Source organism: Fundulus heteroclitus, chromosome 14 (genome assembly GCF_011125445.2).
Source record: "Fundulus heteroclitus isolate FHET01 chromosome 14, MU-UCD_Fhet_4.1, whole genome shotgun sequence".
Taxonomy (NCBI): Eukaryota; Metazoa; Chordata; class Actinopteri; order Cyprinodontiformes; family Fundulidae; genus Fundulus; species Fundulus heteroclitus.
Genome location: NC_046374.1, coordinates 212,938 through 238,666, shown reverse-complemented (window position 1 = coordinate 238,666; position 25,729 = coordinate 212,938). Strand labels below are relative to the sequence as shown.

The following is a 25,729-nucleotide window of genomic DNA, read 5'->3' as shown; positions in this document are numbered from 1 at the left end:
TTTATTATAAACCAATCCGTTACATTAACTTAAAACAAAAGTGGAGTGTTTTTATCAGCTTGCTTATATATGAGATTTTAAATACAGGGTAATATAAGACAATTTTTGGGTAACACAGGACCGGTATTGGATTAAGCCATCCCTAAACTAGAATGCACTAAACAAAATATTGGGTATTACATCCTGTTTAATGTGGTAGTGCAGTTATTTTTTCATTAGGGAATTCGACGTAACAGGTATTGCTGTTCTGCATCATATGGTGCACCATGAAGAAAGATACTGATTTTTAACTTTTGCATTTCAGGGATATCTACATTTTGCAAGAAATGTCCTACATGTGGGATGTATTATCGGTACCAAGACTGGATCCACGGTTTACATAATTACAATGACACGTTACTCTTCAGTTTACATATGTGTCTGTTTTTAAGAAATGCTATTCAGGTTTGTAATCTATAAACTTTATGTGATGTAGTCTATGAAGCATTGATCCATTAAGCCTCTTGTTTAAATATTTTAAACCTTGATTCTTTGTTGTCTATCAACAGGCTCACACTGCAGTCAGCAGGATCGTAAGCATGCTACAGAAAACAGCTGGAATGCCTTACCCAAATGCAACAGAAATCCTACATGCCTACATTCACTTTGAAGCAATGACGAGTCATGACTACTTTTTCTCCTGCGTTTCTTGTGGTCATCATCCTCCCATAGCTATTATGGATTTACATAAAAAAGGAGTGTTCAGCATTCCAGGTAAAGCCGTAATTGAACACATTTCAAACATTTTACTTTTGTATACCAACATCTTATGCAACAAAAGACTTGGATGCCCCTCTTGAGAGCTACAATGGTGAAGTGAACATTGAAGACTTCTGTGACAACGGCGCCATGGAAATGATTGCCTTTGGCCTTCTAAAGAGTAATTAACAGAGTAATTAATTGAATCTATAAATTTGCATATTAGATGCTTCAATGCTTACTCTTGTTTATCATGCAGATGGACAAAAAAAAAATCCTTTCACAATCCCACCTAACTATCAAAACTGGGCGCCTTGGATTGGCCGAGGAACCAGGAAAGGTCACGAACACCTGGTCTGGCGTTCTGTCAGCTGTGACATCATCCAGGGAGGCAGATCAGCTGCCATTATCATATAACATAAATATAACAATGTGTGCTTCTGTGCTTTTTGTGTCTCTGTTCTGTACAACACAGAACACAAAATACATGACATGCATAGAAATGAACTTTCAAACCAAAATCAACAGTAAAAACTATCTTTTTTTTATCAGAAAGAAAATTCCTTAAAAGCTCAAGAAAAGAATAAATGATCAAACCATTCAACGTATAAATGCCTATACACGATGGCAACGTACAATAACATTATTAAAGAAAATGCTCTTTATAGTGATAGAATAGAATAAGAGAGATGTGTTTTTAATTTCCACGTCTCTCAGCTGTATTTTAGAGATCCTCAGCATCGCCTCATCTGACGGAGAAATGCTGCAAATGTCAGACCTAGATCGTGTAGCTGTATTATACTTGGAGACGCAACTGCAAGTATTTCAACATTTCAGGCTGTTCAACCTGAATCTATGCAGAAAAAAAACAATTTCTTAAAGACGCAGCAGTGCGTCAGAACCATGGGAGGAGCTGCTGAGCTCGGCTCCTCCTCGGTCCGCAGCTCAGAGCTAAAAGCGGAGCGTCTGCAGCTCGCAGCCACATTTCTCTTTGTGTTTCCACAGAAGAAGAAGTCAGAATGAGCGGCAGAGGAAAGGGAGGCAAAGGACTCGGTAAAGGAGGCGCCAAGCGTCACCGCAAAGTCCTCCGCGATAACATCCAGGGAATCACCAAGCCCGCCATCCGCCGTCTGGCTCGCCGCGGGGGAGTCAAGCGCATCTCCGGCCTCATCTACGAGGAGACCCGCGGTGTGCTGAAGGTCTTCCTGGAGAACGTGATCCGGGACGCCGTCACCTACACCGAGCACGCCAAGAGGAAGACGGTCACCGCCATGGATGTGGTGTACGCTCTGAAGAGGCAGGGCCGCACCCTGTACGGCTTCGGAGGCTAGACTGCTGCGCTGGAGAGAAACAACACAAAGGCCCTTTTCAGGGCCACGCACTGGCCCTTTAAGAAGCTCAATTCCTGCTCATCTCTTCAAATCCTCAGAAACAAGCGTTTAAAACAAGTGTTGTTTTTTTTTTTTTTTTCTCAAAGACGTGGATGAATAAAACTACGTTCATGCACCACCATTTTATCCAAATTTGTAGTAAACAATTGTCCGATGGGGAAATTACGTCAATAAAGTTTGTAAATACAAAGGTGTCAAACACATAATGAAGCTCCGTCCCCTTTGCAATGTTACGTTAGTATAATATGCAGAATAAGTTGGCTATTATTTTACATTTGGCCAAACTAAATAATGGTAAATATGAGACATTGTGCCTATGGGTGACAATAATATATTTGATCCGTTTACCCCATTCAAACAACCTTACACCATGGTTTGTAGAAAAAGGGAGGAGGTTTCCCCCAAGCCACACATTTCATTTTCATACTTTAAATATGAAAAGATTATATATAATGACTTTCTTTTTGCCCTTTTCTGCACACAATCATGCACTGCTATTATTTCAGTTCTGTGTGTCTTGTTTTTAAACCGATTTTGAGTTTCTCATGATTGAGAAGTCATTAAATGATTATTGTCTTAAGTATTTTACTTCTGTTGAAGGGAAGTCTTGATTTTAAATAGTGATTATTAATTTTCAGGTTTTCGCTTTGCAGAAATATATAAAGTTATGAAGAGTCCGTATTCTAACACATGAATAAGTCCTAAATGAGCCATAAAGCAGTCATGAGGTTCGTTACTTTTATTGTTTCCTTCTTCTGGAGGGCGTTGGAGGTTTCCCTCCATTTTTCTGCTTCCTGCGCGCGACTTTTGAAAAAGCCACGTGGTTTCATAAGCGCCGCCTGATGGACTGAGCGGCTCATCCAATCACAGTCAAGGGACGCTGCAGACATCTTTACATGCATGCTGCATAAGAGCAGCTTTCTCTGCTCCTCCCCATCATTGTGTTGGAAACTCTGAGAGACAACATGCCTGAACCCGCCAAGTCTGCGCCCAAGAAGGGCTCCAAGAAAGCGGTGACCAAGACCGCCGGCAAAGGAGGCAAGAAGAAGAGAAAGACCAGGAAGGAGAGCTACGCCATCTACGTGTACAAGGTGCTGAAGCAGGTGCATCCCGACACGGGCATCTCCTCCAAGGCCATGAGCATCATGAACTCGTTCGTCAACGACATCTTTGAGCGCATCGCCTCCGAGGCGTCCCGTCTGGCTCACTACAACAAGCGCTCCACCATCACCTCCAGGGAGATCCAGACCGCTGTGCGCCTCCTGCTGCCCGGTGAGCTGGCCAAGCACGCCGTGTCTGAGGGCACCAAGGCCGTCACCAAGTACACCAGCTCCAAGTAGACAAATCTCTGCTGCTCGCTAAACCCAAAGGCTCTTTTAAGAGCCACCCACTCCATCTGAAGGGCTCTGTTATTCCTCCTCACCACCACCGTTGATTTGAGATGATCACTTTGTTGTAGCATGAGAACTTTTAAGATGATGAAGTCCAGTGACGGCAGCAGCAGGGCATCTCTAGAGTTGATATATTCATTTAATTTGTCCACAATTAGAGTGGACTACTGGATCAAAATATATATATTTTTAGAATTTTAAGCCTGGTATCTACACTGCATTTGTTAGAAATACTGATGGGTCTGTTGGTTAAGCTATGGTATGAAGCAGGGAATCTATAATTTGTAAAACTCTCCCTTGTCACACATGAGCAGACCTAGTTTGTGCTGTTTTATTTTGTAGCTTTCATCAGAAATCAGTTTTCAACATTTCTCTTTCATCCTCTTGATCTGAAAACTGTCTGCTTAACTAACTTTTTTTTTTTACATCTACAGTGATGTGTTTGCAGCAAATATTTATTTTGTTTACCCTATGTGAAGTTATATTTGCACCTACTTTTATTTTATTTTTTACCTGATATCTATTCTTGCACACTGTTCCCTTTTGTATCTCATTTGCAGTGACAGCTTTTTACATGCAGTCCTGTCACTTTATTAGCATTGTGATCACATTTTAGTGTCAGAACAAGTGTCTAATAAACAAGACTTTAAAACAAGACATGGTCAGATATGCAGATATATGTCAAGAATAAAGAAAAGAAATAAGCCAAACCAGATTGAAAGCCATCCGTTTTGTTTTTAGAAACAAGTATGAAATGCAAGAAGAAAACTATGGGATTTGGGTGCAGACCTCCTCCTGGGTCAATTATTTTATTTTCTTCTGCATCAGGAGCATCTCCTCCTTATTGGATGCCCACCTTGATTGCTCCACCAATTTCATCACAAATAATCGTTTGGCACTGTCCGTTAATTGACCAAATACCTATAATACATTATTTTTTCCTTTTTTTTTTCTTTTCATGTGTGGTGTGTGGAGAAAAAAAAAAGGAAAAAAAAGAGAGAAAAAAAAAGTCCAATCTCCTACTCGCACGGATCTGGTTTTTACCTGGGATTACATGTAATTAATACGCTGTGTCACAGAAGCAGAGCTGTCAACTCCGCCTCTGTATGCTTTCTTTTCAGTCGCTTGTAAATTTCGTGAGTTGCAGGGTTTTTTTTAGCTTTATTTTTGAACGTGCAGTCGCATATTTGGGCTGTTTCTCCAGAAGAAGCCCTTATCCTGACAGGACAGAATAATCGTACTGCACAATAGTCCTCGCCCTGTTGCTTTCTCCTGACAGCGCGAGCCGGTTAATATCTGTCTGCATACAACGCCGTAATTATTCCAAATCACATATGGTCCCTAGGTAAAACTAATACCCTGCGATAGGGCAACAATGTGATGAATAAACACAAATACTGTGAAGCAACACTTATTGACCTTTAATTCATTTTGTCATGTTCAACTGCACAAATATCGCATTTAAACCAATCAAAGTTGTACTTGCAATGAAAGTATACCAGAGCCCTATGTACATTATAGTGATTTATTGATATGCTGCATAATGTCCTCCATTTTAGTGTTTTGAAAATAGTCACGTTTGTGGATTTTATTTTATTTATTTATTTATTTTTTGCTAATGTAGGTTTAAGAAGTTTCAGCGAGCAGCAATACGATTATCAAAACAAGGGGGAGAGAGTCTTTCTACTTCCATGCATAATTTGCAACTACTTAAGCATATTTAGCTACTTTAATTTTTAACAATTGTTTCATATCCTACCCTGCAAACATGAAAAAATTTGCTAAAGTAACTGTGCTTAAGTAGATGGAAACGTCCATATATCTTTTCTTCAGTGTAAAACAGTGTAATTAATACTTAGCTAACAAGACAACAATATTTACTACATCAGACGTTTGATTATCAAGACCATCAACATAGTACACAATAGGGTTGATTGAAAACTGCGGAATATTTGTCTTTTTCAACGTAACCATTCTTTGATGTCTCTCCAGAATGTACTTGATATAGGACAATTAAAACAGGTGTTTAAGTGAATCAGCAGGACAATCACAGAAGGCAAATCCAGCTACTTCAAACTTGAACCGTGTGTGCAAAAAGACACACAAATGACATTTTAAAGTGAGTGTCTTTCACCTTAGGTGGAACTGGCAATTCTTTTGTATATTTGGAGTATGTAACGAAAATAATTTCCCTCTGGTATTATTGAAGTATTTCTGAGTATGATTAATATACCAAGAGAAAGCCTTTTCAGCTATGTTTAAAGCTACAGCTTCTGTAATTCTGCTGTTATAATCATTGAACAATTTAGATTTAAATCCAGACATGAGAGAAACCTTTTTACACTTTGTATCAATTGTTCTACACCATTAGTTTGGGTAGACTTGAAATGACAGAGTACCTTAATGTGTTTTGTATAAATAGGATAAGGGTATCAGGAATAGCTTTACATACTTTAAGATATGGTACAGTTCAATTATAATTTGTCAACAAATTTGCTGTGCTTTAACAAACCTCCATTACTGTCTATTAAATCAGTAACAAACAAAATCCATTTCTTATACCAATCAGATTAAAGACGGATTTCTGGTTGACAACAATTGATCTGATAGTAATGAGCTGTGAGGTGTAGAATAGTAGTTTCCAAAAAAACAAAACAAATTTTGTTCGAGAAAATAGGACAGTTGGATAGAAACCTTTAACTCAAAATCACATTTAAGAAGAAATTCAAGGCTGCCAAGCTTATCAAATACAGCTCAAGGGATATCAGACTACTTTGGAAGTGAAAAATAGGCTTTCAGGCAATTTAATCCAAATGTGCTTCAACATCTAAGGCTTTTATTCTTCCCTCTTCATGTGCTTTTATTAGTTGAGAGCTTTTAAAATACTGAGTTTTGTTCCTCCAGGGAAAGTGAAAGACAACAATGACAACTGTTTTGATACTTAAGACAAAAATGAAGATGGAGTAATATGGTGGATAAACCATTTTGGACACTCCCTCAGCTTTTGATAAAAGAAAAATCGTAATCTCTCAAACCAGTGATTCAAGGATCCGTTCATGTCATTTTTAGGTTTGCTAATGTGTTCCTCCTCTTTTTTTCCAAATAGTTATTCCCAGATATTTAACTTTAGATTTGATTTTAAACAAGAGCTGGACTGGATTGGAAGGAGTTCACATTTATCAATGTTTAGACACAGACCAGATGCTTCAGAAAATGTTTTATAGGATTTTATTGCAATGTCAATTATGCTTTTTTTTCTTTAAAATAGCTGTAACATCACAAAAATTCATTGTCAAAAATCGTAATAGTGTTGAAATGTGGGTTTTGAGTAATTGACAAGGTGAGCAATTGTGTCGTCAATATAAAACAATTTGGATGAAATTGGACACCCTTGCAGGATACTTCTTGACATCATGAAGCTAGGGGTAAGATTCGTCCCTAGGGAAACCAAACTGCTTTTGTCAGCATTAAACATTTTTATAACATCACAGAATTTTTCTCCAAAGCCAGAATACTTTACGGTTCTTACAAAGTGCTGCTCAAACGAGGCAAACGCTTTGCAAAAGAGGAGAAATAAAATGATCGCTGTTAATAAAATGTTGGTAATCTACAATGTCAATTTCAGTCTAGTATGATTAGTAATATTTACATCCTTCAATAACGCAGATTGATAGTAATCCTGAATTTTTCTTTCTGGTCTGTTGTTCAAGATAAAAGAAATATGAAGAGTTCTTCTCAACCTCCTTGATCCAACAAGCCCTGGAGCAGATCCCCTGAGCTTTGTCCAGAAATAAGTTATCTAATTGAGATTTTAATTCCTGAAGGCGAAGCTGCTCCTAAGATGATAGAATTAATTTCCAACACAAATTGTTGATATAAACTAGTCGCGTTTGTCTTGCCTCAAATTCGAAGCCTGTTTACCAATCCTGATTGCAACTTTCTTGGCAGTAAATATGACCCATTCCCATTAACTCAAAGTTAATGGGAAGGCTGAGAGGCTGTCCCCAGCCACTTCGGTTTGGATCTAGCCAGTGTCCCTGTCCTGTCTGAGATTGATGTGAAGCAATATACCCAAAATACACAGCATCTATAGTAGGTGAAATACGGCTCTGTCATACACATCATTTGTAAGCAGAAATACAGACAAACAGAAAGAAGTTACATTATTCTTTACCTATAATTACTCTTCTATAGGAATCGTGCCCAAGTTGTGATGAAAGCCGAACAGTTTTCTGGATTTTCTGAACTTTTATTCTGTTCACTTCCTCATTCATAATGTGCAGGCCGGGTGTTTCGGGTGAGGAAAATTTGAGTAGTTGGCTTCATCATGTTGAGAGAATAATTGTTTCTTCGCATACGGGCACAAAGTTGTTCAGCAACCTGGCTGTTAACTTTTCCAGCTACTTCAGGGACAAGTGCAATTTTCCGCAGTTTGTCACGAGGATCTTTGGTGTTATCCTCGTGAAACTTGTCATAAAGCAAGTAGTGCTCTGATGTCCCTGTGATGGGGTGACAGTTTCGGTCCTCTTCTGCCTTCCTTTCTTTTTTAGCCAGGGCAAATGTACAGCCAAACGACCTTCTTTGGCTACCTTGATGTTCTGCTCAGTGGGTTCCGCCAGCCGGCCTTCATATGGTGAAAACACTGGATGATCTGGCCGTCTCAAATTCGCATTTGTGTTGCCAAACCTCTGGCAAAGTCATATATGCAAATGTTCGGAATGTGTTTCCATGGCAGAAGAATGTCTGTATAGTCCCTTGGACTTTCAGCTCGAACAAGAAACTTCACACTATATGTGACACCACATGGACAAAGCACAGCAGCCCATCCACCTGAAGGGAAAAGGTTTTATGTACTGTAAAAAGTGTTTGTAAGCATCTTACTTTGACAGGATAGACATGCATGGTTTGACTTTGGTAATAATGTCAGCAATAGCAAAAAATAAAAACTACAGCAGAAAAAAATGATATACCTGAAGCGCCCCAAATCTTTTGGAATACTTTGTCGTATGTAGCTCGACTCTTCATTTCTTGTTCCAGGCTTTAAAGTAGATCAGCTTTGGATCCCAAACTGCTCACACCACAGGCTTTACAAAGTTTCCGAATGCCAGCCACCTGTTCAAAATAAAGACAATAGAAATCAGACAACTCTGGCTATGAGCCACCAACCTATGATGGAAGAAGTACAAAGCCACAAAGGACTTTGTTTCATTAAGACATTTTCAAAAGTGAGTGTAAAGAGAAGCCCTTGTTTTTTAAGGTCTTCTGAGATAAGCTAATTATTGGGGTGTCTCTTAAGATAATTGTAATAGATAATCCTGCCGAATGTGGTGTGATACGCGCGTTCTGGTCTACTCAGTAGAACGCTGGGACCGGTCGGACCTCAGATCTTTGATATTAAAAATGTTGGATTGTCTTGTCCAAATACACTACACATATCCTACCGTGTGTGTGAAACATGCAGCCTGTCGAATGTGATGTGTAACTGTAGCGTGGTCCAGAATGAAACTGTCCTCCACTACAAATTTAACTTGATGAATCAGCTTTATTGCAATCTGCAAGGAGCCAAAAGTTATTTTTAACAACACAGTTCGCCACACACAATTCTACTTCACATTCATGTGTTCTTATTCTCTGAATAACCTAGAAAACACAGTGTAGCGAACGCGCCCCCTGCTGATCGGGGTTAGCCAGTGCATACTGCTCCATCACTCATCTTCAAACAACAAAACAAACTTTCCTTAACAGAAAACACAACTTTAATAGTTTGAACATAAACTGTATTACATGTAAATTATATTAATCATGTATCTAATCATTGGGTAGGAGTTTCAACCCACTGCTAGCTCAGTATGCCACATAACCAATCAGAAAGCGAGATGAGTGAAACTTTAAGCCTTACTGGCTAATATCTGAATGATCCCGAGTGAAATCTTTTCATGTGTGGTGTGTGGTGCTCGTCGTCTGACTTGACAGACACCACACACTTTAAGAGCAACCTGTTTTATCTACGATTTTTATTGTTACGTTTGGTGCCTCTCAGGCTTTGACAGTTGGCCAACTATTTTAAAATCGTGCCATGTGAACCAGCCTTTAGTGGGGCTGTCCAAAAAACGAACAAACAAATGTATTGCAATACTAATTACTTTGCTTTTTTTGTGGAAATTAAGCAACATATATACTATATATATATATATATATATTTTTTTTTTTTTTTTTTTCATCACTTGCAAACTTACATTTTAATATGTCTGCTAAAAATACAAAACAAGTATTACCTTTAGGTTTCTCAATTCATCCACAAGTCTTTCCTCTGTAACATTCACGTCCACAGAATTGTCTTGGCAGTTTGTGACGTGCAGCTTCTGGTATTCTGTGTTCAACACAGTGAGACCTTTCCTGGTTCCTCGGCCAATCCAAGGCGCCCAGTTTTGATAGTTAGGTGGGATTGTGAAAGGATTTTTTTTGTCCATCTGCATGATAAACAAGAGTAAGCATTGAAGCATCTAATATGCAAATTTATAGATTCAGGCTTTGTCCAAAATGCCTACACAATTGAAACTGTTAATTACTCTTTATAAGGCTAAAGGCAATCATTTCCATAGCGACGTTGTCCCAGAAGTCTTCGATGTTCACTTCACCATTGTAGCTCTCAGAAGGGGCATCCAAGTCCCTGACTGTTGCATATGATGTTGTTGGTATACAAAAGTAAAATGTTTGAAATGTGTTCAATTATGGCTTTACCTGGAATGCTGAACACTCCTTTTTTATGTAAATCCATAATAGCTATGGAAGGATGATGACCACAAGAAATGCAGGAGAAAGAGTAGTCATGACTCGTCATTGCTTCAAAGTGAATGTAGGCACGTAGGATTTCTGTTGCATTTGGGTAAGGCACTCCAGCTGTTTTCTGTAGCATGCTTACGATCCTGCCGACTGCAGTGTGAGCCTGTTGATAGACAATAAAGAATCAAGGTTTAAAATATTTAAATAAGAGGCTTAATGGATCAATGCTTCATTGACTACATCACATAAAGTTTATAGATTACAAACCTGAATAGCATTTTGTAAAAACAGACAAAGATGTAAACTGAGGAGTAATGTGTCATTGTAATTATGTAAACCGTGGATCCAGTTGTGGTACCGATAATACATCCTACATGTAGGACACTTCTTGCAAAATGTAGATATCCCTGAAATGCAAAAGTTAAAAATCAGTGTCTTTCTTCATGGTCACTAAAACTGCAAAGTTACGCTCAAACAAAAGGCACAAATATCGCTCCAGAAGTTGTTATACAATATATATGTATATTTTTAAGAACACGGTAAAATCCTGTTATCTTTACCGTCTACAGGCTGCGATCGTGTCCCAAATTCCTCGTTTCCCGATACTTTTGTTGAAATTTGCATTTTCCCCATTCTCTAACTTTTTCCCCGCCTTTAGTTCTATTCCGAACATTGTAAAAACATATAGCTTTACAATCAACCGCAAGCAGTTCAGCGTTTTTGGTTTTGCGCAAACACGCAGAATCGGTTATATCTGATATAATATATCTGACGAAACTGTTTTATAAACATTTTTTTTATAAGCCCATTATGGATATGTAGACCTAAAACTGAGGTCCCAAACTTATTTTTACCACATCCAGCAATTGTTGCTCAAATTATTTATAATATACGATTGTAAATGGTGCTGAAAATAACACTGTAAATAAAAAACGTTTGCAAAAAAAGTTTATTAAAATTAAAATGATTAATTATTTACATGAATTCAGAAAATGCAATGTGGCAATAATAGATTAGACAATAAATATAAAACGAAATAACATTACACACTTTGGTACCAAAAAAAGTTACAAGAAATTACATAACTATTTACACTTGAAAACAATGAATGGTTCTAAACTGTAATGAACACATTAAAAATCTAAATATCTAATAAAACTACAAGTGGAACTACATAAAACTATATATTTACAAGATTAGAAAACAGATCAAACACAGTTTTTGCATGTCACAACGACATTCCCCGTGCATTTCCCGCCTTTTTACACTTGTTACAGGCATCATGTGAGCGGTTCTCATTCATAGCATTCGTTCCGATGTCTCACTATGGGATACGCCCCTTGCAGTATTCCTCAGAAGCATATATCTCATTACGCCAATCCTGATTGGCTGGTGATCGCGATGTCTGCGTCACCCCTCCTATAAGTAGCTTGCGCTACGACGCCACGTCATTCGAAAACCTCTTCTCGCTTAGAGGCATATCTCTGATAGCAGACTAGCTTAACGGTCCACGGTCGGGGAGTTTAAGCTAACCCTTTGACATTGGGCGCTAGCTGCCGAAATGAATCCTAGCTGCCGAAATGAATCCTGCTTCTCCTCACACCAGGGGAGGCGGCAGCGCGGAAGCTCGCCTTTGTGGGTGCAGGAACAAGATCTCAACGAAAGACCCACACCAGGTGTGCTCGACATGTCTTGGGCTGGAACACGCCCGCCTGGCGGTGGACGCCCCAGGCTCATGTGTGGACTGTTCGCCCCAGCAACCCCTCTTGCTGGGGCGAAGCGAGAAGAGGTACTTATTTCGAATGACGTGGCGTCGTAGCGCAAGCTACTTATAGGAGGGGTGACACAAACGTCGCGATCACCAGCCAATCAGGATTGGCGTAATGAGATATATGCTTCTGAGGCAAGCGGCAAGTGACTGCCTTGGAAGTTCTAGTGTTAAATAGCAATTCTTGGGCAAAACTGTTTACAGCACTTTTAACTTATCTTTGCCTGTTTTAAGTATTCTACTTTCTTTGGATTTTATGGCAGTTGCCAAACTACTTTTGAGTGTGAATAGGCTTTTTCTAAAGAAATACATCACATACATTAATAATACCATGTAACCCCCTTTAAAAATAAATCAAAATGTTAAAATACAACTTTTACAACAAATTACTCACTGATCACATTACCTTCATTTTTTGTCTGTCCCTCTGAATGAAGGCGATGGAGGGAAAAAATATATGTATTGAAGTGGGCAAATCAACGAACCAATCAGCGTTTGCGCCCACACTGTCGGACCTCCCACAGGAGTAACTGAGGAGCTGTGTGGGCGTTCCGACAGGGGCGTTCTTACGCTCTGCAGTTATACCCTTCTCCCTCTCGATGACGTCTTTATACACGATTGGCTTAAAGTTTGCGCTAACACGCAAAACATTGTGATTGGTCCGGACAATTTACTGACGTAATTATAGCGGTATTGTAGGTATTCTTCGAGAGCGGTGTTGCGGTTTATTAACCATGGATCATTTTTACGAATAAATTCTTCAATACCTTTCAAAAGGGACTTACCACAGCCTAACTACATCCTGTTCATGTCCTAATAGCAGAAAAGCAACCATTCATAAGACTTCAAAAAATTATACGGTTAAAAGTAAGTAACAGTCCCTAACAATATGAGAAGTAGAGAAGGTGTTAGCTTCCTACCACTGGAAAACATCACGAGAGGATGTCAAAAAATGGGTACGATTTTTCTAATTCTTTATTCTTCTGAATGAAAGTTAGGCTATGCTCATTGTAACTGTTTATTAGATTTGCCAAGTTCTGTGTAAATTGTGATGCATTTCATTTATTATAGTCCCTACATTGCTTCAAGTAAACAGTGTACTTGTGAGGAAATTAACTGCAATTATTGAATAACTTGTTTTAAAGGTTGATGAGTGTCCTCGCTGTCAGCACCACGAAAAAATAAAAACTGTGGCACCCATCCTTCATCCTATAAAAATCCAGGAAGCATGGACTGTCCTTGGGATAGATCTAATTGGTCCTCTTCCTACCACCGCAAAGGGCAAACGGTAATATTAGATTTTTGATAAAGAGAACAGAGAACATGACAGTCATGGATACAAATTATGTTCAAAACAATCTGCGTGTATGTTGCAGGTTCATTCTAACTGCCACAGATCTTTTCACAAAGTGGGTGGTGGCAAAATCTCTCTACAGCAAAAGTGCCACTGAGGTGTCCAAAAAAAAAATTATTAATATTTTGCTTGACTTTGGAGTGGTAGAGAGGATTATAACTGACCAGGACCGGGAATTTGTACATGAGGTACAGTTTTGTTTACAACCAATGTATATTTGTAATGAATCATAATGTATCACTCAAAGCTATACAAATGTGTTTACAGGTCAACCGTGGTGTTTTTGAAGCTTTGGGTGTCAAACACTGTATTACATCAGCCTACCATCCCCAGGCCAATGGACAGGATGAGCGCACCAATCGCAATATAAAGACTGCACTAGCCAAATACTGTGGGGAGGATCGAAACGATCTACGGGGAGTAGTAGCAGGCATCAACACATCCAAACAGGTGTGTAACACAGTGTAACTGGAACATGTCCACGTATTAATTGAAAAATCAACAGAGATTGGTCAGAATCACTCAAATCACTTTATTCTTGCAAAAATTGAGGACTGAGAGAGAACGCCTGCTGATCCGTATGAAGTTTTCCATCAACACACAGACATAGAAGACTGTAAAATGCTATTGATTGTGTTTTTTATTCAGAGATCTACAAAGTACACACCCTATTGTGCTCTGTTTGGAAGACACCCCCGCACACCAGGTGTGATAAACAACACGACACAAGAAAAAAGGGATGATGACAAACGTCTCGTGGTGGTAGAGGAGACAGAAGAAGACCTAGAGGCCAAGGCTGCTGACATCGCAGGTGATGGTGAAACGGTAATATGTCTATGGAGTTATGTATTATGTTTTAAATAATAACATCATTTCATATTTTCTAAGATTTACCAGAACATTAAAAACGCACAGGACAGACAAAAGAAGGCATATGAGACAAAAAAAAAGAGGGAACTTGTAATCCTTCCACTTCCAAATTGGTGATGAGGTCCTCAAAGCAAATAAAAGAAAGGAAGGCTGAAAAGGAGGGCGACTTGAAGCCAATTGGTCTGGACCACACATCATTACCTCCATTTCAGAAAAGGGTGTGGCAACGCTGTCCAGCAAAACAGGCGCTCAGCTGAAACAAAACACAAATGTTTCACAGCTGAAGCCTTTCATACGCCCTACATTGAGAGGTATTAGGATTAGTAATACAAAGACTCGCTGTAGTTTCACAGGCATGGGTTACCTTCATAATACTTTGTTCTTTTCTTCAGAGTCCAACGTGCCAGAAGTTTTAATTTCTCAGGGAGACGACTTCCAAGGTACAAATTTAAATACAGTTTGTTCATTTAATTTTGCTATGGAAGTAAGAAACAAAATGTAACTGTACTCAAGATGTCCCTTAGTCTTTAAACTATAAAAAACAATCCCCTGCAAGTGTTGTTTTTATAACCACTTATAGCTGAACAGGAGCCCATTTCTGGCCCACTGGTGCCACAGCAGTCAGTACGTGACCATGACTACTGGCCTTCTCTGGGATATTTGCATGATTTCAGGTATATATGTGTCTCTTGTAAATTATTTAATGAATGGGTATTGATTAGATTTCAATTTGTTTTCTGCTGGTTTTAATTGTATTTACAATTTATTATTTGTAGCTCAAATATGTACCTGATTTAAACCAGTCTGACTCATATGACTCATTAAAAAAAATCCAGAATATTTCTTATAAAAATACATATTTCTTCCCTTTCTCCCCTAGAAGGTTGTGTTTCCCAAAGATGACAGGTGTTTCATTTTGAAGGTAATCTATTAATCATTTTCTTAAACTCCAAGCACATAACACTGCTGAATACAACGCATCCACACTAGATGAATTCAAACATAAGGGAAATACATTATGTTAGTTGTCATTCATTTTCCATGTTCTAATTTCTCCCAATTTATGCCTTGATGATCAGAATGATTATCTTTTAATATATTTTGTCAGCATGTCTGCTCTCTGAGATCCTCGGGGAAGTGGTACTCCTGGAAGAAGATCAAGCTTACATAACACTGGGGCTGGTCTGCACCACCTTCAGAGACATCGTGTCCACTGTAGGTTTCAGGAGACGGGCGCATTTTCAGTGGCTTGACAGTAAGTGCTGTAATTAAGGGTACAGTGGTGTTGTTTATGCATATTTTCACCAGCTCTTTGGAAATGTTCACTGTTGGTGTATAATTTGTTTTTAACAGGTGTTGCTAATTGGGGCAGGTTTTCGTCATCATACAAGAAGGAGTTCTACACCATGTACAGCATTGATACATGCTGCGAATGCAGAACTCTGTACAAAAAAAACACACCGGGTATATATATTTTAAACTTTATAGTCTTGAATCTATATCGTTCCAAACAGTATTGTTGTAAATAGTAATTTAACACATACAGAGTGTAATTGCCATTGATCGGTGTGCTTTTTTTTTCTTGTCTTTTTTTATTTATTTTTTTTCTACAGGATATGTTGGGAAAGGAAAAAGGGGAGTGCTGCAAGGTATTCACTCTGAAGACCATAATCCTGGATACTGCAGTCACTTTTGCAGCCAAATGCAATAGGTAAACATAAATTAAATACCTGGCCTAGACTCAATTGGCTCACTGAAGTTTATCCAGAAGGATTAAAGTGTAAAATATAAAGTAACTGATTAATGTTATTTATTAGAAAAGCCTTGTAACTGGGAGATTATTTAAACCAATCCCTCTGAGCAGAGGTGGGATGCTGTTGTGCATGTGCAAATTGCCCACAAAACCTTGGAAATTATGGTCATTAATATTTTACTTATCTTTTCTTGATCATATAGTTATTTCATTAGTGTATATATATATATATATATATATATATATATATATATATATATATATATATATATATATTTGGACATATCAAATACAAGTGTAATAAAGATATTACACGTATGTTTATTGTTCTTCTCCTTCCTAAATCTCCAGGGTGTCATTCATGGATCTGCCTGTCCAGAGGAGCAAACTCCAGGACACTCTGGGATTTTGTACCAGCTCTTTTGTTAAAATGTATGTGTTTACATGAGAATAAAGTTTGAACAGAATTTTTTTTTTTTATTGTTTTAACGTATTATAGGTATTTGGTCTATTAACGGACAGTGCCAAACAATTATTTGTGATGAAATTGGTGGAGCAATCAAGGTGGGTATCCAATAAGGAGGAGATGCTCCTGATGCAGAAGAAAATAAAAGAAATGACCCAGGAGGAGGTCTGCACCCAAATCCCATAGTTTTCTTCTTGCATTTCATACTTGTTTCTAAAAACAAAATGGATGGCTTTCAATCTGGTTTGGCTTATTTCTTTTCTTTATTCTTGACATATCTGCATATCTGACCACGTCTTGTTTATTAAACATTTGTTCTGACACTAAAATGTGATCACAAACTAATAAAGTGACAGGACTGCATGTAAAAAGCCGTCACTGCAAATGAGATACAAAAGGGAACACAGTGTGCAAGAATAGATATAAGGTAAAAAATAAAAGTAGGTGCAAATATAACTTCACATAGGGTAAACAAAAGAAATATTTGCTGCAAACACATCACTGTAGATGTAAAAAAAACGTTAATTAAGCAGATAGTTTTCAGATCGAGGATGAAAGCTACAAAACAGCACAAACTGGGTCTGCTCATGTGTGGCAAGGGAGAGCTTTACAAATTAAGATTCCCTGCTTCACACAATAACCAACAGACCCATCAGTATTTCTAGCATAAATGCAGTGTAGATACCAGGCTTAAAATTCTAAAAAAATATATACATTTTTATCCAGTTGTCATATTGTGGACATATCAAATGCATATATCAACTCTAGTAATACCCTGCTGTTCCCATCATTAGTCTGCAGCATCTGAAAGTTCTCATGCTACAACAACAAAGTGATCATCTCCATACAAACGGTGGTAGTGAGGAATAACAGAGCCCTTCAGATGGAGTGGGTGGCTCTTAAAAGAGCCTTTGGGTTTGAGTGAGATCAGGAGACGTCTACTTGGAGCTGGTGTACTTGGTGACGGCCTTGGTGCCCTCAGACACGGCGTGCTTGGCCAGCTCACCGGGCAGCAGGAGGCGCACAGCGGTCTGGATCTCCCTGGAGGTGATGGTGGAGCGCTTGTTGTAGTGAGCCAGACGCGACGCCTCGGAGGCGATGCGCTCAAAGATATCGTTGACGAACGAGTTCATGATGCTCATGGCCTTGGAGGAGATGCCCGTGTCGGGATGGACCTGCTTCAGCACCTTGTACACGTAGATGGCGTAGCTCTCCTTCCTGGTCTTTCTCTTCTTCTTGCCTCCTTTGCCGGCGGTCTTGGTCACCGCTTTCTTGGAGCCCTTCTTGGGCGCAGACTTGGCGGGTTCAGGCATGTTGTCTCTCAGAGTTTCCAACACAATGGTGGGGAGAAGCAGAGAAAGCTGCTCTTATGCAGCATGCATGTAAAGATGTCTGCAGCGTCCCTTGACTGTGATTGGATGAGCCGCTCAGTCCATCAGGCGGCGCTTATGAAACCACGTGGCTTTTTCAAAAGTCGCGCGCAGGAAGCAGAAAAATGGAGGGAAACCTCCAACGCCCTCCAGAAGAAGGAAACAATAAAAGTAACGAACCTCATGACTGCTTTATGGCTCATTTAGGACTTATTCATGTGTTAGAATATGGACTCTTCATAACTTTATATATTTCTGCAAAGCGAAAACCTGAAAATTAATAATCACTATTTAAAATCAACACTTCCCTTCAACAGAAGTAAAATACTTAAGACAATAATCATTTAATGACTTCTCAATCATGAGAAACTCAATATCGGTTTAAAAACAAGACACACAGAACTGAAATAATAGCAGTGCATGATTGTGTGCAGAAAAGGGCAAAAAGAAAGTCATTATATATAATCTTTTCATATTTAAAGTATGAAAATGAAATGTGTGGCTTGGGGGAAACCTCCTCCCTTTTTCTATAAACCATGGTGTAAGGTTGTTTGAATGGGGGAAACGGATCAAATATATTATTGTCACCCATAGGCACAATGTCTCATATTTACCATTATTTAGAGTTTGGCCAAATGTAAAATAGCCAACTTATTCTGCGTATTATACTAATGCAACATTGCAAAGGGGACGGAGCTTCATTATGTGTTTGACACCTTTGTATTTACAAACTTTATTGACGTAATTTCCCCATCGGACAATTGTTTACTACGAATTTGGATAAAATGGTGGTGCATGAACGTAGTTTTATTCATCCACGTCTTTTAGAGAAAAAAAAATAACACTTGTTTTAAACGCTTGTTTCTGAGGATTTGAAGAGATGAGCAGGAATTGAGCTTCTTAAAGGGCCAGTGCGTGGCCCTGAAAAGGGCCTTTGTGTTGTTTCTCTCCAGCGCAGCAGTCTAGCCTCCGAAGCCGTACAGGGTGCGGCCCTGCCTCTTCAGAGCGTACACCACATCCATGGCGGTGACCGTCTTCCTCTTGGCGTGCTCGGTGTAGGTGACGGCGTCCCGGATCACGTTCTCCAGGAAGACCTTCAGCACACCGCGGGTCTCCTCGTAGATGAGGCCCGAGATGCGCTTGACTCCCCCGCGGCGAGCCAGACGGCGGATGGCGGGCTTGGTGATTCCCTGGATGTTATCGCGGAGGACTTTGCGGTGCCGCTTGGCGCCTCCTTTGCCGAGTCCCTTGCCTCCCTTTCCTCTGCCGCTCATTCTGACTTCTTCTTCTGTGGAAACACAAAGAGAAATGTGGCTGCGAGCTGCAGACGCTCCGCTTTTAGCTCTGAGCTGCGGACCGAGGAGGAGCCGAGCTCAGCAGCTCCTCCCATGGTTCTGACGCACTGCTGCGTCTTTAAGAAAAAAAAAATGTCTGCATAGATTCAAGTTGAACAGCTTGAAATGTTGAAATACTTGCAGTTGCCTCTCCAAGTATAATACAGCTACACGATCTAGGTCTGACATTTGCAGCATTTCTCCGTCAGATGAGGCGATGCTGAGGATCTCTAAAATACAGCTGAAAGACGTGGAAATTAAAAACACATCTCTCTTATTTTATTCTATCACTATAAAGAGCATTTTCTTTAATAATGTTATTGTACGTTGCCATCGTGTATAGGCATTTATACGTTGAATGGTTTGATCATTTATTCTTTTCTTGAGCTTTTAAGGAATTTTCTTTCTGATAAAAAAAAGATAGTTTTTACTGTTGATTTTGGTTTGAAAGTTTATTTCTATGCATGTCATGTATTTTGTGTTCTGTGTGTTGTACAGAACAGAGACACAAAAAGCACAGAAGCACACATTGTTGTATTGATGTTATATGATAATGGCAGCTGATCTACCTCCCTGGATGATGTCACAGCTGATAGAACGCCAGACCAGAATAAAAAGTTAAAAGTTAAAATAACAACTAACAATGCAAATTGGAAAACAGTCCTCCGGTAGCATAAGCCTTCAGCAGGATAACTACAGAGATAGATAAAGTTTACCTAAGCCACTCTAGTTATAAGCTTTGTCAAAAAGGAAAGTTTTAAGCCTAGTCTTAAAAGTAGACGGGGTGTCTGCCTCACGGACCAAAACTGGGAGTTGGTTCCACAGGAGAGGAGCCTGATAGCTAAAGGATCTGCCTCCCATTCTACTTTTAGAGACTCTAGGAACCACCAGCAGACCTGCAGTCTGAGAGCGAAGTGCTCTGTTAGGAACATACGGGGTAATCAGAGCTCTGATATATGATGGAGCTTGATTATTAAGGGCTTCGTACGTGAGAAGGAGAATATTAAATTCTATTTAACAAATTGTCATTGTCATCTTTATAAAATCAAGGCCCATGGCGATACCTAGGAAAAAAATTAGTCAATTTGTGTACGTCTGTAATTTGTTCAAGTACATATTGTAATATATAACTGCACAGTTGCTGTCCTGAGAATTAAATAATCTCTGTAATATATGGCTGTGTGCTTCTGCGTTTGTTTACTTTCTTTTCCGTTAGTCAATGCATTATGGGCCTTTCAGATAGGAAGCGATTTGCGCTGCGCTGGCCGCGGGGTTCAGCGTTGCCGGGTGACGGGTCTAGTCATTTGTTTGTTGTTCCAGCTTTTGGTCAGCAGCAAATATGTATCTGACCCGTGCTAAGAAGCAAGCGCTAGCACTAGCCCTGCTAGTTCGAAGGAAAAGAGCAGCAAGGAAGAAGAGGCTGTGGGTGCACGAAACCCTCAGGTCCAGAGAGCAGCTTGGGGAGTTCCGGCTTGTGAAAGAGCTCCGTTCTCACAGCGACCGGTTCCAGGTCTACTTTCGGCTCAGTATGGAGCAGTTTGAGAGTTTGCTGGGGAGAGTCAGACCAAGGATCTCAAGGATCAATAAAAATTACCGGGAGCCAATTTCTTCTAGGGAGCGTCTGGCAATTTGTCTGAGGTAGGTGATTTACATTAAAATAATATGTAATAAAATAAATCTAGGCTACTTTTCATTTTATAGCCTGTTTTGCTGGAGTCCCGCTAGTCATGTCTTTCTCCCGCCCACACATCAGGGTTTTTTTCAGTCTGCACTCTGTAAATGGAATTTAACTTGTATTAATTACTATTAGCTCATTGATTCCTTTATAGGCTGTTTATAAAATATCCTTCGACTGATTAGGCTACATGGAAACTATATTTCAAATTAGCTTTATTGGAGGTGGTTGAAAGTTGTTACCTGACTCCGCCAGATAGATTTGCTCCACATATCCATCTGGAAACCTTCCGTTGAAGTAATTTTGGGAAGGGGCGAAAATACTGGTTAGCTGATTGGCCTATGTTGGTGATAGACGGGCCAAATAAACCAATCAGATTCGTCGTCGCTCGTAACAGAGCGACGACGAAAACACAAGCCAAGCTACTCTTGCTGCTGCAGGTAAAGGCTCGTTAGCTCAGCAAAGAAATGCTCTGTAATTCCGATAAAACTTGCTCGATAGCCACGCTAACGCTAGTTTCATCGGCTGAAGCCGCCATGTTCTTTAGACTGAACTGTTGCGTCTTCTCGTTGCGTCACACCTCAACCCGCCTCAAAGCCAACGCTGATTGGACGTTCGTTTGGTGAACGGCTCCAAATTTTCTTTAACGGAGGGTAGCCAGACTGATCTGCGAGTGAAACCTTGAAAGCTCGCGAGATCAGGATGGTCTCACGAGGCTATGAAAGTTGTGCAGTTTAATTGTTATTGAGCATTATGATGTTATTCATTTCAGATACCTTGCAACTGGGGACTCCTACACCACCATCGCTTCTAGCTACAGAATGGGCATCTCCACTGTGGCAGACATTGTGCCAGATGTGTCCAAGGCCATTTGGGACAGCCTGGTGGATGAATTTCTGCCTGTACCAAAGGTTGCTGATTGGCATGAGATTGCTCTGGGCTTCCAAGAGAGGTGGAACTTCCCCAACTGTGTGGGAGCAATAGATGGGAAACATGTGGTAATCCAGGCACCACATAATTCAGGTTCCCAGTATTTCAACTACAAGGGAACATACTCTGTTGTACTTCTGGCAGTTGTGGATGCAAGGTATCTTTTTAGGGTGGTGGATGTTGGAGCTTTTGGCCGGAACAGTGATGGAGGGACCCTTGCTGCTTCCACCTTTGGAGAAGCCCTGCGAGAAGAGAAGCTGCATCTCCCAGAAGATGCTCCCCTTCCAGGCGCCAATCACCTGGGGCCCATGCCTCATGTCTTTGTGGGAGATGAGGCTTTCCCCCTTAGGTAACTTATATTAATTATACATTATGCTCTACAGTATATATAGAGTGGAATAATTTGCCTCTGAACAGAAATAATCTCTGGTTTTCAATTCACATGCAGCATCACATTTGTATAAAATTGCCTTTTAATTGTCTGATTACTTGTTCTGTAGCATTATGTTAAATATTAAAGTTTTTCATTATTGGTTATTGAATTGTAGCTTGTATCTCTGGTTAAATGTGTTTTTTTTCTTATTTTATCACAAGGAGGAATGTGCTGAGGCCATATCCTGGAAGAAACCTCTCCCAACCAAAGAGGATCTTCAACTACCGCCTATCAAGAGCGAGACGAGTAGTTGAGAATGCCTTTGGGATTCTTGCTGCACAGTGGAGAATCTACCACCGGGTTGATTGGAGTGAGCCCTGAAAATGTGGATGCTGTTGTGAAAGCTACAGTGGCCCTTCACAACTTCCAGAGGTGGAACTCCACAGCTGAAAATCCTGTCCCACTGGAAGAACGTGACATCCCTGCACTTCAACAAGCAAGGAGAGCGGGCGCCAACAACGCCACCCAAGAGGCTGTAGCTGTCCGGGAGGCATTCAACAGTTACTTCTCCTCCGCCGTTGGTGAAGTGCCCTGGCAATACAACGTAGCCTGACGTGCCCACCTCTCACCTGTCAACCCTCTGCTACTCTTCCTCATCATAAAACAAAGGCTCTTTTAACAGCCACTCACTTATTCTTTAAAGGGCTGATTTCCATAAAAATATTTATTCCAGCATTCTTTGTGTGTTTACACATACCTGGTCAATAAAACCGTGATTCTATCTTTCTGCTAGATGTGTACTTTACAAATAACCATAAATAGTAAATTAAATGTGATATGTACGTTTCCTGACTTAAAACTTTAACAGACATAGTGCAGTGATTGACTTTCTTTTGGTTTACATTACCTGTTATAGTCATTATTTTCATTATCTTCATACAATTCTCCTAATTGAAATATATATAGGTAAGAACTAATCTGACGTCCTTAAGAACATATTCATTACATTCATTACCATATTAATATCACTTTATTTGCAATGTCTTGGAACACAAATGCAGAGCTTATACACTAAGCAAGAATTCATCATAACATGAATCAAAACTCAAACAATGAATTAAGTAAACTACTTAAGTATTAGAACAAGGACTGAATGACTCTGTTTTTCTTAGGAAAACTCAGCCCTGTGAAAAGCGGTCATGATTTCTATTTTAATTTCACTCCTCTTTTCACGTGAAAGGTTTCTGAGACGTGGTGCTAGACTTAAAAGAAAGAGCTCCTCCTCATCTGCAGACTGGTTAAGCACATTCATCACCTGACTCTCAAACTCATCCGTCTGTTCCTGCCTTTTTTTGGTTTTGCTTGATCCCTGTGGAGCCAGGGGTGCCCGTTGGATGTAAGACGCTGCAGGGGCATGAGATGCGGCTGAAGCTGCCGGGGCATGGTAGGCTACAGCTGAAGCTGCAGGGGCATAGGAAGCTGAGGTAGATGGGTGCTCCTGGGACACATCAATAGCTACTGGGTCAGGCAGGGTCTCAGAAGATTCATCAGTGGCCAGAGATGCAGGGGTAGACGGGGAGCTGTGAGATACTTCGGTCAGGTAAAGGGTAAAGGTTTCAGGTGGTGGTGACTGAGCAGCCAGGAGTGCTGAAGTAACGTGGGGAGCAGAGGACCTCTCTTCTAGAGATGGGGACATATTGGAGGAAGTGGCCCTCTCTCTGACATGAGGCTCCAGGAAGCTCATGATGGAGAAATACTTCCATGTGGTCTTGTGTTCTGCCCCTGCACCACTCTTCTTCTCTCTCATGGTCTTTCTTTCCTTAATATATCTGTCCCTGAGATTTTTCCATCGCCTTTTACACTCATCCTCTAAATAATAGGAGAAAATGTGTTAATCATAGTACATGAAAGCTATAATTTAGTCCTACTTCAATTAAGAAAATAGATGTAGAGCTATTGAGGGAGAACACATAACACTAAGATTTACATATTGCCTACCTACCTACCAACAAGCTACCTGACTTAAAACACACCTGACACGCCTACTTGGTTGGAAATGTGTTTCCATGCTACTGCTTTCCTCCCGATGTCCCTGTACAGTCGCAAACTTGTGTCATATAGTTCGGGGAATTCAGATACACACACAGTATAAGCTTTTCCTCCATTTTGCTTCCTGGTCTTTCAGCTTCCCCTTCCACCTCACGCACCTTTGCCTGGAATGGATATCGTGACCCCACCAGTGTTTGTCGCTGATGAGGCCTTTCCTCTAAAGGTGAACCTGATGCGTCCATATCCAACTATGTTGAACTTTGAACTTTGCTTTCCCAAAGCTTTTGAACAGTGCGTGTTTGGGTCCTTTCAGAATGTCACACACACACAGCAGGAAACTTAAGGGGGAGGTCGGGATGAAAACCAACCTAATTTTCCCGTGATGTGTACCTGCCTTAAATAACCAGTAGCAACATGCATTTCGTGCATTTAGCATTTAAGGTCATGTTGAAGTGTGTTGCATTGTTCATTAAAACTGCTTGTGGGAAAATAACCTTTTTAAAAAGGTTTGCCTTTTTTTTCAGGACTGAAAGACTTTGGAGCGATGTCTACATGGCAGTGACCCACGTCTTCTACGCTGCTCTCCACACTTTGGAAGATGAAGGACATCTTGATCTGTCAAACAAACTTCACTTGTTCAGCTGCCATTATGTCTTCATCCCAAGACTGCAGCTGTGCCTTGATGTGTTCAGTGATGAATGGGACGACCATCCACTAAAATCAGAACAGAACTTAACCTAATGTGGGAAATGGGACAAATGCAGTGTCCGGTTCCAGACCCTGATGTCCCTTTAGGGTACGTAAGATGCCAAACTTTTTTGTCGCACTGTTCAGTGTTGGTACTCAGTCTAAAGTTTTTTGTGTTGTTAATTTAAATCTGTTTTTGTTACTTTAATGTAACTAAATAGTGGACTGTCAGATACATGTTCATTAGAGTGGGACACAAGAGGATTAAGCAGCCCAATGTTATCCTAATAGTATTTATTTTACTCATTTTTTCCTGTAGGAGTTGCATTTGCCACACATTGAGTGGGAGTCCAGTGGAATCCATGCTGACTAGAGACCAGGCGCCATTGTTCCAGTTGTCCACACACCTCTGAGTGAACTGGAGATGGAGAACCTCAAAAGAGCAATAGATCCCTAGCCTGGGTGCAATTCCGAACTTAGTCCCGCCCACAACGTTTTAGGTCGGGAAGTTCGGTCTGGCATTGCTCAATAGTAGCGTGAGTATGCTCGCCCAATATCTGGCGGGCCAATCAAATTGTCAGGGCGGGCTTTAAAAGATGATGGACAGATGATCAATAGTGACGTAATCAACCACGTCACCAAAGCACGCTTGGGTTGAATTCGTTTACAACAACGATGGCTGCCGCTGGTGAGTTGAGGTGTGTAGATTCTGCTATTAGGTCTGTTCTAGAAGATATCGACAGGTTTGTGTGTTGAAGGACTCCTTGGATCCTTACATTCTTTTTGCAACACCGGCA

General features: G+C 40.2%; 4 protein-coding genes and 1 long non-coding RNA gene across 5 annotated transcripts; 2 read left to right on the top strand and 3 right to left on the bottom strand.

Moving 5' to 3' along the window:
- The first annotated feature begins 1,633 nt into the window (after window positions 1-1,633).
- On the top strand, window positions 1,634-2,203 carry LOC118565597 (histone H4). The gene has a single exon (XM_036145975.1). It carries the CDS (start codon window positions 1,758-1,760, stop codon window positions 2,067-2,069), a length of 312 nt encoding a protein of 103 aa, XP_036001868.1. The 5' UTR covers window positions 1,634-1,757; the 3' UTR covers window positions 2,070-2,203.
- A 706-nt stretch (window positions 2,204-2,909) lies between these two features.
- LOC118565595 (histone H2B 1/2) lies at window positions 2,910-3,522 on the top strand. Its single transcript, XM_036145972.1, has one exon. The coding sequence runs from the start codon at window positions 3,095-3,097 to the stop codon at window positions 3,467-3,469; it is 375 nt and encodes a 124-aa protein (XP_036001865.1). The 5' UTR covers window positions 2,910-3,094; the 3' UTR covers window positions 3,470-3,522.
- A 4,979-nt stretch (window positions 3,523-8,501) lies between these two features.
- Window positions 8,502-10,437, bottom strand: LOC110367036. The gene is made up of 3 exons (XR_004932467.1): window positions 10,262-10,437; window positions 9,796-10,194; window positions 8,502-8,632 (listed from the first exon to the last, which is right to left on the bottom strand). It is a non-coding gene; the product is annotated as an uncharacterized LOC110367036 (long non-coding RNA).
- A 6,927-nt stretch (window positions 10,438-17,364) lies between these two features.
- LOC118565596 (histone H2B 1/2) lies at window positions 17,365-18,015 on the bottom strand. Its single transcript, XM_036145973.1, has one exon. It carries the CDS (start codon window positions 17,825-17,827, stop codon window positions 17,453-17,455), a length of 375 nt encoding a protein of 124 aa, XP_036001866.1. The 5' UTR covers window positions 17,828-18,015; the 3' UTR covers window positions 17,365-17,452.
- A 694-nt stretch (window positions 18,016-18,709) lies between these two features.
- LOC105915693 (histone H4) lies at window positions 18,710-19,243 on the bottom strand. Its single transcript, XM_036145974.1, has one exon. It carries the CDS (start codon window positions 19,156-19,158, stop codon window positions 18,847-18,849), a length of 312 nt encoding a protein of 103 aa, XP_036001867.1. The 5' UTR covers window positions 19,159-19,243; the 3' UTR covers window positions 18,710-18,846.
- Between the last annotated feature and the right edge of the window lie 6,486 nt (window positions 19,244-25,729).

Excerpts from the sequence above, each read along its gene's own strand:
- LOC118565597 (XM_036145975.1), top strand. The coding sequence starts at position 1,758 with ATGAGCGGCAGAGGAAAGGGAGGCAAAGGACTCGGTAAAGGAGGCGCC.
- LOC118565595 (XM_036145972.1), top strand. The coding sequence starts at position 3,095 with ATGCCTGAACCCGCCAAGTCTGCGCCCAAGAAGGGCTCCAAGAAAGCG.
- LOC118565596 (XM_036145973.1), bottom strand. The coding sequence starts at position 17,827 with ATGCCTGAACCCGCCAAGTCTGCGCCCAAGAAGGGCTCCAAGAAAGCG.
- LOC105915693 (XM_036145974.1), bottom strand. The coding sequence starts at position 19,158 with ATGAGCGGCAGAGGAAAGGGAGGCAAGGGACTCGGCAAAGGAGGCGCC.